General features: G+C 36.5%; 3 protein-coding genes across 12 annotated transcripts in view; 1 reads left to right on the forward strand and 2 right to left on the reverse strand.

Moving 5' to 3' along the window:
* LOC126689460 (TMV resistance protein N-like) overlaps positions 1–17,394 on the forward strand; it is a 97,925-nt gene that overhangs the window by 68,552 nt on the left and 11,979 nt on the right. The window lies entirely within an intron of this gene.
* Positions 1–17,394, reverse strand: part of LOC126689465 (non-specific lipid transfer protein GPI-anchored 5-like) — a 90,800-nt gene that overhangs the window by 58,054 nt on the left and 15,352 nt on the right. The gene's annotated exons all lie outside the window — the stretch shown is intronic.
* On the reverse strand, positions 39–17,298 carry LOC126689464 (serine/threonine-protein phosphatase 7 long form homolog). 2 transcript variants are annotated; one of them, XM_050384664.1, is made up of 11 exons: positions 16,936–17,298; positions 11,109–11,220; positions 10,241–11,004; positions 6,483–6,573; positions 5,977–6,369; positions 4,976–5,766; positions 4,782–4,858; positions 3,735–3,995; positions 3,312–3,383; positions 2,050–2,199; positions 1,476–1,508 (listed from the first exon to the last, which is right to left on the reverse strand). In XM_050384664.1, exons 4-6 carry the CDS (start codon positions 6,495–6,497, stop codon positions 5,218–5,220), a joined length of 957 nt encoding a protein of 318 aa, XP_050240621.1. In that variant the 5' UTR covers positions 6,498–6,573; positions 10,241–11,004; positions 11,109–11,220; positions 16,936–17,298; the 3' UTR covers positions 1,476–1,508; positions 2,050–2,199; positions 3,312–3,383; positions 3,735–3,995; positions 4,782–4,858; positions 4,976–5,217. The 2 variants fall into 2 exon arrangements, 1 of the variants encoding a protein (XP_050240621.1); XR_007644525.1 differs by lacking the exons at positions 4,782–4,858; positions 4,976–5,766; positions 5,977–6,369; ... (2 more) ...; positions 11,109–11,220; positions 16,936–17,298 and adding exons at positions 39–460; positions 570–913; positions 4,515–4,575 and having other exon boundaries at positions 1,026–1,508.

Below are 17,394 nucleotides of genomic sequence, written 5' to 3' on the forward strand. Positions count from 1 at the left end.
CCTAAATGAAGAGAATAACACACAAATAAAAGAAATGAAAAATAAGTTAGTGTTTAGCATCCCATGACAACCATATCCACCCATTACAATGCCATGACATTTGAGCCAAAACATTGATTAAATGACATCCTGATAACTAAATAGAAGTTGCAGACTCGCCATAAAGCACTTAACTTTCTGATATAGGAATTTTTTTACTCTATGTAAAAAAAAGGGTGTGATAAATTTACAAGTAATATAATTACATTGGGAAATCAAAGTGACTCAAGCAGCGCATGACGCTTCATGACAACTGTAATACAATGAATAAAGTCGAAAATCATACAAAGTGAAACCCAATAGAGGTAACTTTAATGCTAAAAAACTCTGCACAGTGACACAACAACTTACTGCAAGAGCCTTAGCTGAATCTCCTTCAGTTAAAATCAAGGTACATTTATCAGCCACCCACATTAAAAGCCTACAAAAATTTTGAAGCTATGGCTGTATAAATATAAATTGAGTTTGTTTTTCTGATAAAAATCTCGTTATGCTAATTCAAGGTTGCAATATTTGGGAAACAAGCATACCTTTTTATTCAATTAAGGTTTCAAAACCTTCATTCAGATTAGCTCCAACATTAGTGCAGCTACTTGAACGTGAGACGTAGGGTCCAAGGAAACTGATGAAAAGGCTGATGAGGTTCTAAAGTGGGATATTCTGGATTGTTGGACTCCAGAAAATCATTACCGATGGTCTAAACCCAACATGTTTAACACTCAGATTCAGTCCATCCGTAGTGATTTTCTGGCGTCCAACAATCCAAAATATCCCATTTTAGAACCTCATCAGCCTTTTCATCAGTTTCCTTGGACCCTACCTCTCACGTTCAAGTAGCTGCACTAATATCCACTGCATGTGATTGAATCCCCACCTACAAAGAGTCATACAGTAGTCTGTGAGATATATACACCTCAGGAGGGTTCTAATTGAAGTGAAATGGGTTCTAGTATTGTTGAGAATATAAAAGAGAGATTTCAAGTTACCTGTGCAAGCTGAGCAACTTTAAATCCAAAACTTCTCTCTGAAACACCAGTTAGTAGCTTATATAGGTAAATAAAATCTTCATGATCTGTTGTTCAGTCAACCATATCCGTATCTTTAATATCTTTATGTGAGGTCAGATATGACACATGGTATGCCCCCACAGAGCCTGGAAATTCAGTTCTAATATCAGCAATTTTGGGGTAGTGGGTGACGAAGAGGACCATGCATCTTTTCTGCTCTAGTAGATAATGCAATGTAGCATAAGCAATAGCTACACCATCATGCGTACTTGTGCCTCTTCCAAGTTCATCAATGATAACCAACGAACGTGCTGTGCAATTATGGATTATATGTGAAGCCTCACTTAACTCTTCAAGAAAGGTGCTTCTACCTTGTTGGATACTGTCAGAAGCACCCATTCGGGTGTAGATACCATCTAACACATGGAGTTTTGCTGATGATGCAGGTACAAAGGAACCAACCTAGAGTGACCGGAGAAAATTTCCTTAAAATATTTAGCATTCAACACTAGCTGAAGAGAATTCAAACAAAATCTTATTACAGAACTTTTTTTTTTTTTTGAGAATCTTTTTACAGAACATAATTAAATAAATAGAGAGATAAACAAAATGACTAATAAAAAGTACTCTGCTTGACATTGAAACACCCAAACCAATTGCATTGTTCTCAGATACTTGGCCTTGTTACTAACAATAAAGAATTACATTATATAAATGCATGGAGTACGAGTTTAACAATCCAAAATTTACCCCACTTTTGAAATCCAAGTGGAAAATTTATTCCAGAACGTGCAACTTTGGAAGGAAGGCAAAAACAAGAGGACCAGACATTTACCTCCCACTTGTTTAGATGAAAATAATTAAAAGATACCATGCAAGAATTTTCAAGGAATGTAAGTAATATGATATGTTCACAGTGTTTTATGGTCAATCCTTTTTTTAAAAGAAAAAAATGACACCCAATTCTTAAAACTAGATATAGCAGTTGGAGCTTTAATTTTACCTGAGCCATGATAGCAATGAGAGCAACTTGGCGAATATAGCAACTCTTTCCACCCATGTTGGGTCCGGTAACAATTTGGCAATACTCTCTGTCAGCATGCAAATTTGTGTCATTTGGAAGAAAATTGTCTTGTAATGTAGTATCCAAGACCTGCTCAAAAGTAGCAGGCAGTAAACATTAGGCCATGACTTATAAGAAAATGGCCTTTCCTTAACAAATCAGTGACATAAAACTTGAGTTACAAAACCAACCCCCCCCCCCCCCACCCCAATCAAAAATAATAATAATAATAACTTTGCTTGCATATATTATGTCATATTATTTGCAATTCAACAATATTGATGAAACTATGATTTATCTGAGAACCAGTACAAACCAAAGGGTACAAGCTAGCTGTATTCTATCAGACAATTGATTCATCCAATTATTTGCTAAAGGTAACTAGCTATGTCAGCATAAACTACTAACTACAACCGCCAAATAAAATTCACCCCCACCCTCACCCCTATCTCCCTAAATCACAGGTCCCAGAGGGCAAGTTCAGCTTGCCACCCAGAAGGTAGGCAGAAACCAGGAACCACGAAACATAATAGCTCACTGTGTCTCCCCCAGTTTAGAGAGAGAGAGAGAGAGTCAGGACTTGTTAATAATTATGCTTAAATATTGAACAAAAATCACTTTCCAAAGCATTAGCTTGACTCATATAAACTAGAATGGAAGAGTTGGAACAATCAACCCCATCTTCATGAGCTACTTTCCCCCAGAAGAAAATGAGAACCATGGCTAGAAATATAATTTTCATTAAACTTAATTTTGGCAAGAATAATATAGGTTCATCAATATAATAAGTATCGCCATTTCTCCTACATATACATCTTTAGAGAGTTGGAATGTCAACAGCATTAATGTTTCTCTTTTTTTTGATAAGTAACACTAATGTCTCTCTTTGAATAGAATGTAAAAGATGATCCATATTTTGAAATCCCAATTCTACTCACACATCAAATAGAGAGAAATTTCTCAACTGGCAATCATTATTGTAGCCCAGTAATACCCAGAGCCCCAAGATTAGATAGAGAGACTGTCATCAAACCAGTTGAATAAGACTCAGCGAATTTATACTAGAATGTAGTTCAAAGATCACAATACCTTGAGTGAATAAAAATATATTATCATTTATACAATAGTATCAGTTCAACAGATTTTATAAAGTTTATAAGATACCTGACTCTATAAAAATTGAATCAGTTTTAAACACATACCGGGTGCCGACCAGCATGGATATGTATCTGAACAGGTTCATCATCATAGACAAAATCTGGACGAACATAATTCTGCAACAGATTAATTGAGAGGATTACACAACAATCTAAAATCAATTTTAAGTTGCAGATATAGTGGAAAATTTTACTCCCCCAGTCCCTGAGTTTACACTTAAGACATAAATTTTAAGAAATACTAAATACTTTTCCACCAACTCATCATTATGGGCTTCTCAATGTTACCCTTACTTTTATACATTCAAAAGTGAAATTATATATGTGATAAATGGATAAGGGTTATGTGGGGAAATGCAGGACCTATTTTCTCGATATTTTGACAGTAAACAAGAATTCTGGAACATCCCAAAAGGGATATGTTGACTAATTTTGGAACAGAGGGTAATTATTACTCCAGGTGTATACCTTATTTCTGCAAAGAATGGCAAGCGAATGCAGACAATCCAAAGTAGCCAGTGCTTGAACAGCTGCTTGGAACTCGGCATAATATTTACTGAATTCCTTTACAAAGCTATCCCAAGCAGCTTTAGAGGCAACATTTAGTGATTATTTTTCCAGGGATAACTGCTCCAATGCAGTCAATACTTCAGGTGGGTGATAGCGAACCGTTTTTTTGGTACTATTTATTTTAACCCAACTCAAAGGCACCTTTAGATCTAAGGGCAACTGCAGTAAAGACAAACCAAGTCAGGTATACCAACTCAAGCTATATTTTTACAAGGGAAATAACCAAAAGTTAAGGCCACGCATATCTGTGAAAAATAAAGACAAAGGAACTAATACGAAAAACAATGGATAACCAATAGATATATGAATAACAGAAAGACAATAATGTAAAAATATTTCAGGTCACAAAAGTTTGAACTTAAAAAAAAAAAAAAAAAAAAAGCTACTGTCAGTTTCATATAACTTAACCATTCACAAAACATTATGTAACTATTCCAATAGTTGTAGTTAAGACCAACATACATGGAATGTGTTGTAACTTAGTTTAAGAGTTAAAACTTAGCCCTAAAAGCACAACAAACCAGTCAGAAGAAAAGAAAGTGGCACTCAAAGTACAAATTAGGAACCAAGGAGTAACTAGATGGGTGAAATCTTAAATTAAAAAGGAAAAATTGAAATCTAACTTGAATAAGGAATTATTTATAAGAAATGTTTCCAGCTGAATTTCAACTCAACTACCTCTATCAAATGTGTTGTTCCAGACACACTAACAAATTCTTAATGTGTTTCCTTAGTCTTGCATATGGCATCACTCAAGTACACAAAAAGAGGATGATAATTTTCAACTATTTTTTCCGTTTTGATGCAGGCAAAGCATGATAAAATTAATTAAATAAATAAAAATAGACTGTGGTATCATAAAAATATATGTAAATTAAAATAACAAATGATGCAAGGAATAAAATTGCAACAAAAGCATTTAACAACCAACACATGTTGGGTTACCTCCATTGTCACATTTAAGAACCATATCCTTGTTGGAATATCTACCTCCAGCTAATGTCCTTATTTGAGGCATTCACCTAGTTCCAATAATGTACGTTCAAACCATATTGAAAACAAAAATACTCTTATTGAAATGTGAAAAGAGAAATAATAATGGAATAAAGTGTGTTGTTTCACATTAACCTTTCAGATACCTTTTTTGAATCTTACGCCGTCTCGTATAATGAGGAGGAGGTCTTGCATGTCCTTCGTCAAATGCCTCGGGCCCAACATTGTGTCCATGTTTGTGCCCCCCTGTCCCACACGGAGGTGCCTTTGATATGCGTTTAGGCCGACCTTCAGCCGCTGTAGGTAACCCAACCGCCTGCTCAGCCTGAACATGGGGTGGGTCAATGGCTGAAGAAGGGGTACTAAACGAACTATGGGAGGGTGGCTCCTACTGCATGTCAGGTGGGGTACCCAGGTCAAAGGATGGAATGGGTGACAGCTGAAGAAATGACTGTGGGGTGGGTGGACGGGCGTCAGAGCCAGAACAAGGAAGTGGGGTGGGTGGAGGGATGGTGGGGCAAGGAGATGGATGGGGGGTGGGTGAAGGGATGGTGGGCGTAGGGGCTGGATGTGGGCTAGGTGAAGGGATGGTGGGCGTAGGAGCTGAATGTGGGTTGGGTGAAGGGATGGTGACGGTAGGGGATGGATGTGGGGTGGATGAAGGGATGGTGGGGCTGGCGGATGCATGTGGGGTGGATGCAGAGGGATCGGGGGTAGGGAGAAGCTGAGAGGTAGCAACAGGCAGACGGGATTGACATCCGGCCGGAGCTGTGCTCGTGCTTGGGCCGGTACGCATAGCTGCCTCCTCAATCGGGGCCTCAGGGATAGGAGGTTGGACACGTGTCATCGCCTGCACTGCCGTCAGCACCTCAGTAATGTCATTGTGGTCCTCCGTGCCCACTGGATGATGTCTCAACAAACGGATGTATCCTTCAATCTACACATGGAAAAACCACACATATTAGACGTGCAATACGAAATCAACAATGCCAATTGATACTAAAATAAATACACGTTCAGTATAAAAATTGCAAATTAAAGGGAGATGAAGTGCTAAGCAAAAAATTTAGTAGCAAACATCATGCTCTCTAAACAGTGGTTTCATGGTAAGAAACACGGTAACATGTAGAAGACATTGAGAAGTTACCAGCAGAGTCACTACAGCACCAGGCCTATCGATGAACCTCCGAGTCACCCTTTTGAACCAGTCGTGGTACTCGTGCTCTGGAGGCATATCACCAAGCACTGCTTCACAACGCCGAACAAAGCGATTACCCCACTCAAGGATATGCACAGCATGTTTCTGCATCCAATTAACACCGATCTTCCCCCTCAAATCAATGCCATGAAGCACTCTGTCAGTATTAACAGCGCGGGGAATTTCTTGGATCATCCCGAATTGACGAACAACACGATCCGGTGTATGTTTCTCTACTAGGTGGAAACATACAAGCGGCACCGTTGCCGTCCATACGGCCCTCCCTGCAACACACCACGGCGGGAGGTCGTCAAAATGAGCTTCATATGGCTGCCACACCACCTACAATAGCCAAAAAAGAAGTACACAACACATTAGGGAACAATGTTTATATTTCAAAGTTCACGAAACCTATATGGACGTTCGTAAAAGCGTAAAATAAGGCATTTTCATACCTGGTCTGGCAACATGGAAGCTAGTTGCTCGCGATACCTGTCCCTGAAGATGTGGGCGGGCCTATTTTTCTTGTTTGGGACCCACAACCACCTACAATCAAGAAGAATGGATCAATAAGTACTGAGATAATCTTAAAACTATAATGTAATCACATATATTAAATATCAATATAATACTAAAAGCTGAAACGTAGCAATTAATGTTAATTGGATGTTAAAACTAAGATATTAAACTAATTAATAATATCAATATCAATATAAAACTTATGAGTCTGTTAAAACTAAGATAAAGTAATCACATATAACTACTGAGATAATCTTAAAGATATTAAACTAATTAATAATATCACTGGAATAAGAAACGGCCCTTTTAAAAGACAAAGCACAAACCAGCTATATTGAGAGTCACAAAATTATAGTAGATTAACATAATCAACTACATTGGACCTCGGTTTAAAATGTTGTTATGTTGACATAAAAAATTGCTAGAAGCCTTTAAAATCAATAAATAAAATCAAGTTACATGATTGTGGAGTTGGTAATGATCAATCCGGAATGATAAGTGTTATTGGACCCCAATGTTTCTGTGTAGTTCATGATTGGGATGAAACAAAGGAGAAAAATCAAGATTTGGGTGGCTGTGAACAGAAAAATAAAGAAAAGATAAATTCCTTAGCATCACACGAACCGTAACCGTCTGTAACTGTAGACAAAGCTTCTTAGCTCTTAAGTCTGAAAATATATTTTTCCTCCCCCAGTAGAAAGCATTACAACCCTTTAAATAGAAGTCTAATACCTTTTCCTAGTTGAACCACGAATTTCTTAAAACCCTAATAACACTTGAACTCCTTGGGCTTTTTCTACTAAGGCCAACTAAATAACTAGACTTAAATAAAACCCAAAATAAGACCTAATGGACTATTAGTACAGCCCATGTCTAGAATTTAGGAAATTACAAAATTTCCCCTGACACAATCAAATAAAATATAAAACTGAGATTGGCTTTCCTTTGCCTGCAACTATACTTGTTCAAGGATTGGAAGTTTGGAAATTAGTCTCAATTGCCATTCTCAATATAGTCAAAGTTGCAACTGAAGAAGATCTTTTAATGAAACAAAGACTCTAAAGAGGTGGAAGCTGCTAATGAAGTTGAAATTGAAGAAACAAGAGTATAAAAAACGCAAGGGAAAGGCAAAGAATATGGAGGCCGAAGCGTCTTATTCCCAGTTCATGTTGCATATCAAAGAAAGGTTCTGTTGCCTGCACTAACTTTTTCAAGATATTGATTTTGTCATATTGAAAAGTTTAATGGTTTAAGTGGATTAGTGAGTGTATCATTATCATCATTGCTACTTAAGATGAAGAAATAAAAGGAAATTTAAATTTGATCATTTTATTTTAAGTCAAGGATGTACTTCAAGAAACCAAGATTTCTCTTACTTCAACACTTTAAAACTCGAGGGCAAGTTTTCTCTACCAGGAGAGAATGACGCAAGTAGCAAGCTAATATCATTTTAATTTTAGGTGTTATGACCAATGTATAATTTGATGGTTTTTAGAGATGGGTTGTCCTAATAGTCTTATTTTGAGTTTAGTTATTTAGTTTGGGCTTACTAGTAAAATCCCAAGGAGTCCAATTCTCATGTCCCACAATCGAAGTGGAGTAGGCATTGGTCATCTATCATATGGATGTCATGCTTTCTATTCAGAAAGAGGATTAAGTTTCTAAATTTTTAGAGGCCATGAAGCATTGTTTGATACAACCTTCTCGAAGGTGTGATGCCTACGAAATCCTAGGCGTGATCCCTAGAAGTTTATTGTTTTTCTTTTCCTTTCTTAAATACCCAATAACTTAAAACCTTGCAAACACACATTCGTTTGTAACCTTTTAAACCCTAAAATCCAAAATTTCAAACCCTAAACTACCCATCCATGAAATATCCCCAACAATGCTTATAGAGAGCCAAAACACTTTTCATGGGTAACTGTTCACAGCCCTGGAACAACAATCTAAATCTTAGATTATCTTTTTTGTTTCATCCCTAAATTCTACTGTTGTTGAAGCTGAAATACTTATTTTTGTAGACCGTATATGAATGGACTTCGACATCTCTTACGTCTTCTATTGCAGACTTTCTTGAGTTCCTGGATTCCTTGAGCTTTCATTAATTTTTTGTTGTATGCAACAGAGCTTTGCTCCTTGCATACACCCCATGTATTTGGTTAGCATCCCTTTGCTTTACTTATTTATTTATTTTAATGGATTATATATAAAAATAAGTGCATATTTTTTTTAATGTCCTATTGTCCAAATAAACTCACAGCATCACTACATTCCAAACTGGTTGGGTTCTGATACGTACACACACTTTTTTTTTTTTTTTATAAGCACACAACAAAGCTGAGAGAAAGAGAGAGTGAGAGAGAGAGAGAGAGAGAGATCTGACTTTGTTTCTGTGTTGTTGTGTACTGTACACACTCACGCCTCCCAGCTACAACCATCTATATGACTCTATATATAAGTGTACCTTCTTAAAAGCCTTTTAAAACCTAACACAGTGCTTGCTTTTAAGGAAGATAAAAGCTTTAGCAAAAGTTGAAAACATAAAAGAGGGCCGGCCTATATGATCAAAACTTGATCTCTCTCTCAGTCTTTTTCTGCTTCAGATTTAAGCTATAAAGCAGGTGATGCAGTAAATAGCCGATCTGAACCAAACTCAGTCTCTTTGTATTTAAAGCTTTTGCTGACCCTAAAAAATATGCCAGCCAGCCCATTACTACATTCGCATTTACATTAGTACTAATCTTAGATTCTTAGTCATAATTAATTAAATTCCCCACTCATTAATAATTAAAAAGACACACTTAACTGTCCCAAATTTAGAAAGAAAAAGAGCTAGAAAAAGATGGGGTTGTGAATCAATTGTGAGCTCTATCTTGTGCACCCAAGTCTTGCAGTTTAAAGCTAAACAGTTTTGAATATGCAATGGTGTAAATTGCGTCTTGTCTGCATAGTTTGTGCTATAGAAGTTTCAATGGACGTCCATTTGAAGGGAAAAATAGTATATCAAGTATCATTTTGTCTGCTGGAAAGGCTTCAGGGCAGTCCAATCTTTGGTATTTGAGGGATTAAAATATCATGTTGACGACTAGGTATAATTTTAATTCAGAGGGCAAGCACATCAAAAGTTTGGTTGCAAGCATGTAACCATTAGTAGCTTATTTATGTGCAAGACAGTCTTGCATTTTGTTCAGACTATAATTACTCAGTATCTAGGCTGTCATTTGCATAATATTAGACAGTATAATAAGAGGACAATCGATGTAGGATCTTTAAAAATTCAGTACTAAATTAAGGTTTCTGACCAAATCTTGAAGGGTTCTTAAATAGACTTTGATATTTGATGGTGTGGGTTGGGCTAATCAATAAAAAGATTGGATCTTGAATGAGTAAGTTGTTGTTTGGTTTAAAAGAGTGAATAGAATGGGAAACAAAGAAAGATAAACCCTAAACAAACACTCTCAAAGGCAAAGCGTAAAATAAGCTGTCATCATTCTTTTAAAATTCACTCTCTCTATGAGTGTTACTGATTACAATAAAGCCTTTATAAATAACCTAAAGAGACTAGGACTTCAAATAGCAAATAAAAATACTCAAGAAGAAGTTAGAACCAAATAGAAAAAGAACTCAAAACATAATATAAGACTCGTGCTTTGGTGAAGACAGTATGTTATAGCAGTATGAGGTAGAGACTTACTTCAGGGATAGTGGACCACGTACTGGAGGACCGTAAGCACCCACTGGCGGGCCTCACTCAACTGTCGGGCACAAATAGGGGAACCTGGCCCATGCCCAGTACTGGAGCAACAGCAAGCACCCACCAATCTGACTGGTGTCCTCGCTTGCCCTGCATAGCTCTCGATACAACCATGCAAGGCAAGCACTTCCCCAACTGTACCTTCGTGGGTTGTGAAGGTCTTCCAACTGCTGCACCCACATTAGATGCACCCTATCGCCGGATTTGTCCATGAATATTGTGTCCCCCAATAGCGCTAGGATGTAGCATCGTGCGTACTTATGCAGCTGATCCTCTTCAGCATCAGGCGGCAATGGGTTAGCAACTTCCTCCAAAAGGCGATTGATGAGAATCCTCTGCCCATCAAGTTGCTTATGGTTGTTTTGAGTTACAGGTCGAAAGCCAAGGAAGTCCCAGCTCACATCCACCCAAGTTTTTTGTGTGCTCCCTGTTATAGCGTCACCATCAACAGGAAGCCCGAGAAGAACCTCCACATCCTGCAATGTGATGGTCACCTCACCATGTGGCATGTGAAAGGTGTGAGTCTCAGGCCGCCATCGCTCCACTAAGGCCGTTATCAGGCCATTGTCAATCTCTCTACCCGGGACCCACAGGAGTCCCTCCAAACCAACTGTGGTGATGATGTTCCTCACTCGGTCGTCCACCATTGGAGGTTGCTTGGAGAACTCTGAACTACGACTACGGCAGGTAATGGACCCTGGATCCTGCACATAACAAAATCATGGATTAATATAGTATATGCAAATACGTGTACATTGTATGGATTAAATGCATGTGCACAAGTTACTGTTTTAGTTGAGTGTTTTACCCGCCCATTCCAAATAGCTTCGGACCGATGCGTCGCCTGCTGTGTCAACACCGAGTGGTCAATAGGTCCAGGCTGTGTATAGTCAATGCGTCCAGCATTTGCAGCAGCCATACTGAGGAAGAATGATAAGCAGTTACTTTCAAAATTGAACACACAATATGCTTAAATATATAGGTATGAGTTAGAGCAACTAAAGCCAGTTTGTACAATGAGAATTCAGTAAAAGATGAAAGACTAAACCAAAAGAGGCCAATATGAACACAAAGCTTTTTAGACTTAGGATTTTGTTTTTAAGGTTACAGTTTTGAACACACGCAGTTTTTGTATTTATTTTTATTTTTTAAAAGAAGATCACACACAGAATAATGCTTAGTTATAAATACCACAAGACAATGAAGGGCTTTGATAAACTTACTATCAAACATGAGATTAAAGGGTAATTTAGGAACATAAAAAAAGAAAAAGAAAAAACAAACTAATGTATTAAATACTATTGATTGATTTCATATCAACAACTAAATAAATTAATTTTTGAATGAAAGAAACAATTTTTTTTATATCAATTTTATTACAAAATGCTTACAAATTGACATGATAATTCTTCTCCAAAAAAAAAAAATGACATCATAATAATTGTGATTGATGTCATGACAACCACATAATAAGTAAATTTCTTAATTACTTTTTTTTTATGTGTTTTAAATATCAAAATTATTAGACTTTAATTATTATCTCATTTAAAAGTATACATAAAACATAAGTTCATGGATTAGACAATAAAAAAAATCCTATTAATACAAAAATAGGTGTCCATAGTAAGAACAAATAAAATATATAATACAATTGTGGAATTTTCAATATATTAATCCAATTAAAGGTTATTAAATAGTGTGATAATTAGCAGCTTTTTCCTATTATGAAAACTGTTGTATACAAATTCATTATGACACAGAAAGGTTACTAGTTATAATTGAGACACGGCCTTGTAATTACGAGTTTCATCTTTTTGGCTCAAAAGATGCAGAATCTGTCATCACTCAATTTCTGCATCCTCTGTTCATTTATGCAGTAATGTATAGGCATTGTGACTTTGTTACCCAGAGGAGCGTGTTCTGCATAATTTATCTCAGAGACCTCTGACCTAGGAAGCTGAATACGTACTTGAGTAAATTTTTGGTATATGATAAGACCTTATTAGAAATCTTGAAGAGGGCATAGCTCTAGTACATGGGAGGTATATTATTGTTCATATACTATTGCTCAATAGATTTTAGTGATTAGGCTATTTGAAAATTCTTCTTATCAATAAAAAATGCATTTTCTGGCTAAAAGATACTAATACCCTAGCCATATCAGTTCTGCCTGCACAAGCAAAGACTTTTGCAAACCATAAAACATTTTGTCTCCCTTTGTTTATTAGTTTTCCTTGAAGGTGAAGCATCAAGAATAATTAACATAACTTATTTGCTTCCTATGGTTTATTTGGAAGGGGAACTTCACCAGAGTGCCAGGTTTGTCGAAGCTAACTAGGAATGAATTATATGATGCCTTTCCGAGTATTTTATATGTTATGAATGATTTTGGTAATATAAGAGGATGTGATGTGATGAAGATTACATAAAACAGTGCTTGAGACAGTAGTAAGCCACAATTTTGTGGTTTGGTCGTCTCATGAGGTTCTTCAGCAAAGTTAGAGCAATGCTTTGTTATTTGGGCAAAATATTTGTGATTTGGGGTTCCCTTGAACATATCCTTCTTAGGCTCATTAAAGCTTTGTTGTTTATACTTATGGTGGAAGTATGATCAAGAGATGTCATTTTATCACTTGTTGGTGTTCCATGCATTGAAGTGATGTTTTGTGCCATCTTTGGGTCCACTCTACAGTTCTAGGAATTGTTTTCTCTCTTTTCTGTTTTGCTCTGTGCTTGTGTCTGTGGCAGTATACCTAGATCACTGTTGGATTTGGTGGCTAACTACAGAGGAAGGTCCTTTGTAGTTGGTATGGTGTATATAGAGGAAGAGGGAAAAGCTGTACTTATTGAGGGCAGGGAGCTTCTTGTTTACTGACTTGAGATGGTGCTATAAAGGTCCTTTTTTAATGGCTTTTGTTTATCTTCTTCTTCCTTTTTATTTTTATTTTTGATTTTTGATTTATTTTTAAATGGGCAAGTCATAGACGACCCAATGGGTTTTGAAACCACAACCTCACTATCCTCCTGCTTTTAATGGCTTTATGCCACTCCTGACTTCTCTTTTCTTATTGTTTGAGGAAACCTTAATTTGATTGGAGAAAAATCACTAGCAATAGACTGGTAATACTTCAAAAAATGCAAGGTGGAAAACCCATGCTCATCAGATACATATAATGACAACCCCAAGGCAACCTGCGGAACACAACCTGATAGCTATACTATAGTATTTTTGTGGTGTATGATTATGTTTTGTGTAGGCTACATATATTTTGATGGGGAAAAAAATTTCAGCTTGTTATATGTTTTTAGTTGTGCATGTAGATTTGAATTTTTTGATTGCTATTGATTAAGTTATTTCTTCAAAATTTTAAGGGTATTTATTAACGCTTTAACAAAAAATTTAGGGTTGGAAACACCTTTTATATGAATTATTAATGTCTGTTTAAAGTTAATGCTCCATAATATTTCCAAATTCTTCCATCCTTTCTCTGTGTTTTCACAAAAAGTTGAACTTTTTCTTTTTTATTCCACCGTATTGATTTTGTGGCAAAGGACTACTTAACTAAGGTCATTGTCACTTTGTGTTGAGCATTTGAACTATTAGTACTTATTTTTTTATTACATTTTCAAAGTTCTTATTTGTTATTATAATGGAAACCAGCTGTTTGGAGATGCATCATACAAATTTTTCTACTCTCGTAGATACTAGTTTGCCCATATTGAGTGCAATTTACTTAAAGTGTGTGGATTGAGGATTTTTCTAAGTTGATATGTTCCATTATCATGTAAGTTACACAGTCGGGACATTTTTCTTCTGAAGGTAACAATAGTGCTTGCTTTAATTATGTCTTTTAATCTGTTCTCATGCCAATTATTTCATTTTTATTTGCCTATTTAAGTAAGTTATCTGAGAATCTTATTGTAGGACCTCACTAAATACAAGGAGCCTACCTCACTCTTTGAACACTTTATTGTTGTGGGGCTTCATCCAGATGCTAATCTTGAGATTGTGGAGGATGCATTTGCTAAAAGGAAGAAATGGCAGTTACAAATGGCAAATTCTGAAATATTAGATTTTAAAAAGCTGCAGCATCGGGCGCCTTCAATTCCAACATTGGAACCTCAGGTTGACTGCATGACTAAATTCTTTCCTGGAACCATTTTATATTTTTTCTATTTTCAACAGTATATGATCTGATCTACTGGGTCATTTTATTTGTCACACATATGCATTCAGGTTCTTTTTTAAAAAAGTATTTTAACTAGCTATCTTCTATGTTGCTTTATTACTTGCCTCATTTGATATTCTAGTTCTATAATTTTTTTCAAGATCTCTACTTGTGGCATTTGTATAGTGATCTTGTCTCTGCTTCATGTGGCACGTGATTTTATAGGCACTGCATTAATAAACAGTTAATTTGCTGCCGAGAATTTTTTGCCGTAATTCAATTTTATTTTATTTTATTTTTATTCTTTATGGGAAGGCTGTTTTGGTTGTAATCAGAATGGTCATATCTGGTTGGTTATCCATCATTGTTTGATGTGGTGCATATGGCATCTCTGGAATAGTAGGAGTTTTGAAGACATGGAAAGTTCTATGCCTAATCTCAAGTTGTTCTTTTTTAGAACATTATTGGATTGGCTATCAGCCATGAAGAGCCTTTCCTTTTTTCTATTGTTGATTTATTAGATTTATGCAATTTTGTAATTGATTGTTTACCCCATTATACTTCTTGTGTACTTGGGTGACTTGTTTTCCTGATTTATATAATTTTATTACTTATCAATTTTTTTTTTTTTTTATCTGTTGTGTTCTTCCCTTATAAACTCTGATGATTTATTGGTTGGTATATCTTGAATAATGAGTTTTTGGTCCTCTACTCATATTGGCTGACATAACTATTGTTTTATCTTTCATCTTCTCGGGTCATAGATACTTTTTAGATACCCTCCTGGAAAGAGGTTAGCCATTCGTGCACTTAACTATTTGCAATTGCAATAGAGGCTTTTACTATGATTATGCAGCTAAGTGTCAAGGAGTACAAGGAAAGCAGGTTGCTTTTTCGGTACCCATTAATATCAGGGAGATTGAGCTTTCATGATCATCTCTGATTGATAAAATTATGGTGGACAGCTAAAAATCTCTCAGCAAGAAGACCTCAGCTCCTTCAATCAGTATTCTATACAAGTGCTAGGTGATTTGGCTAGTTGTTTCAACTGCCTACGAGTTTGTAAAAGCTATCGAGCAAGAATTCAGTAGCTTTTTGTAGAAAATTTGAGAGAAGTATGTTGGGGTGCTACAGTTGTTTTGGGCTTGGATTGTGTGCCAATGAAAGGAGGTTTGGGGTTGAAAAGGATAGAGGAATGGAATAAGGCAGCCGTTCTAAAGCATAATTAGAATTTTTTTGTACAAGCAGGTTCTTTATGTGTGACCTGGGTGCACTATAACATTCAAAAGGGGAAGAGCTTTTAAGTTGTTACGGTCCCTCAATAGTGTACCTGGGGCTGGAGGAAGATCCTAAGCTTGAGAAGCCTTGCTAGACCTTATCTGAAGTTTCAATTGGGGATGGGATCCTTATTTTCCTTATGCATGATTGGTGGCATGCTGATGGGGGGCATATGAAAAATATGGATACAGAGCAGTATATGGTTCTGCTAGCAACATGGATGCCAAGGTTGCTGTGTGTCGAAGGGTTCTGACTGGTGTTGAAATCATGCAAGGCCAGATGACTTAGTCTCCATCCAAAGAAAATTATATCTAATTAAGCTAGAAGATGTGGATCAGCCTATTTGGGTGGTTTCTCTCTCTCTTTTTTTTTTTTTTTTTGGTGGAGAATCTATTTGGGATGTTTTTAATTATGCTAGATTTTAGTCATACTGAAACCCGGAAGGATTTCTATCCAAGCCTCCTATGGTTAATTGGTGGAGGTTGGTTTGGTTCCCTTTAGCCATCCCTTAGCGTGCCCTTTATCGGGTGTTTAGCACTTAGAAACAGGTTGGCCCAATTACAATTACACTAAGCATACGCTTCATATGGAAAATTTAAAATTACTAAATGCGAAAAAAATTTAAAATGACAACCCAATTGAAATATTTAAATGTAAATAAAATTTAAAGGAGCACAGATGCAGAATTCACAAAATTAGAAAAATAAAAAGGGGTTTAAGACATTATCAAATTTACCAAGAAGAAAGTCATCAAACTTTCAGTAACATGGATCAAATTAAACACTAAATCATCAATTTTAACAAACCCTATCATCAACTTTAACAAACCCTAACATCAACAATTTAATTTAACAAAGACCCAGTTAACAAACCCTAACATCATCACTGCAAAACAATGCATAGTTCAAGATTTGAGTATGAAATTTCCCTCATATCAACACATCAACCCACGAACAGAACAAAGCACAAAACAAAAAAAAAAAAAAAAAAAAAAAATCAAACCCACAGACCAATTCAATCTCAAAACACAATAAAGTTTCGCTCTTTTTTAGCAGGTTTAACAGTTTTATTACAAATTCAATACAGAACCCAAAATAGAAAACAAATTCGTGACTGATGACATGCAGTAATTTTTCATGCATGTTTCTCGGCAACCAAACAGTCAACGGTGGGTACAAAGCAACTCACCTTTTTCTTTAGTTTTGAGAGACCGCGTAGACTCAAAGCTTGCTGTGGCTTGATCGAAGCTTTTGGCGAAGGCTGACTGAGACTGAGAGTGAGACTGACTGAGAGTGAGACTGAGAACAATGAGATGGAGATGCAGGTGAGTGAGAGCGTGAGTGGAGAAAGTGAGTGACGGATCAGTGTGTGAGAGGGTGAGACAGTGAGTGAGAGCGTCAAGCATTTGCTGTGTGTGAGAGAGAGGATGAGGGTGAGTGACAGTGGAGAGTGATTTGTGTGAGGTGAGTGAGGCGTTATTTTTGAAAATGTATTATTTGAAACTCGAGTCTCTGAGACTCGGTTTAGTTAAAGTGAAACCGAGTCTCAGAGACTCGAGTTTAACACGTGGCATCTACGTGGAACTTGAGTGTCTGAGACTCGAGTTTCATGTAAACGCCACGTGGATTTTTGCCACATCAAACAACC

Source organism: Quercus robur, chromosome 6 (genome assembly GCF_932294415.1).
Source record: "Quercus robur chromosome 6, dhQueRobu3.1, whole genome shotgun sequence".
NCBI classification, from domain to species: domain Eukaryota; kingdom Viridiplantae; phylum Streptophyta; class Magnoliopsida; order Fagales; family Fagaceae; genus Quercus; species Quercus robur.

Coding starts and splice junctions, on each gene's coding strand:
- LOC126689464 (XM_050384664.1), bottom strand. Junction 5,767..5,976: donor GTGCTGTAGTGACTCTGCTG/GTAACTTCTCAA, acceptor TTCCATGTGTAG/ATTGAAGGATACATCCGTTT.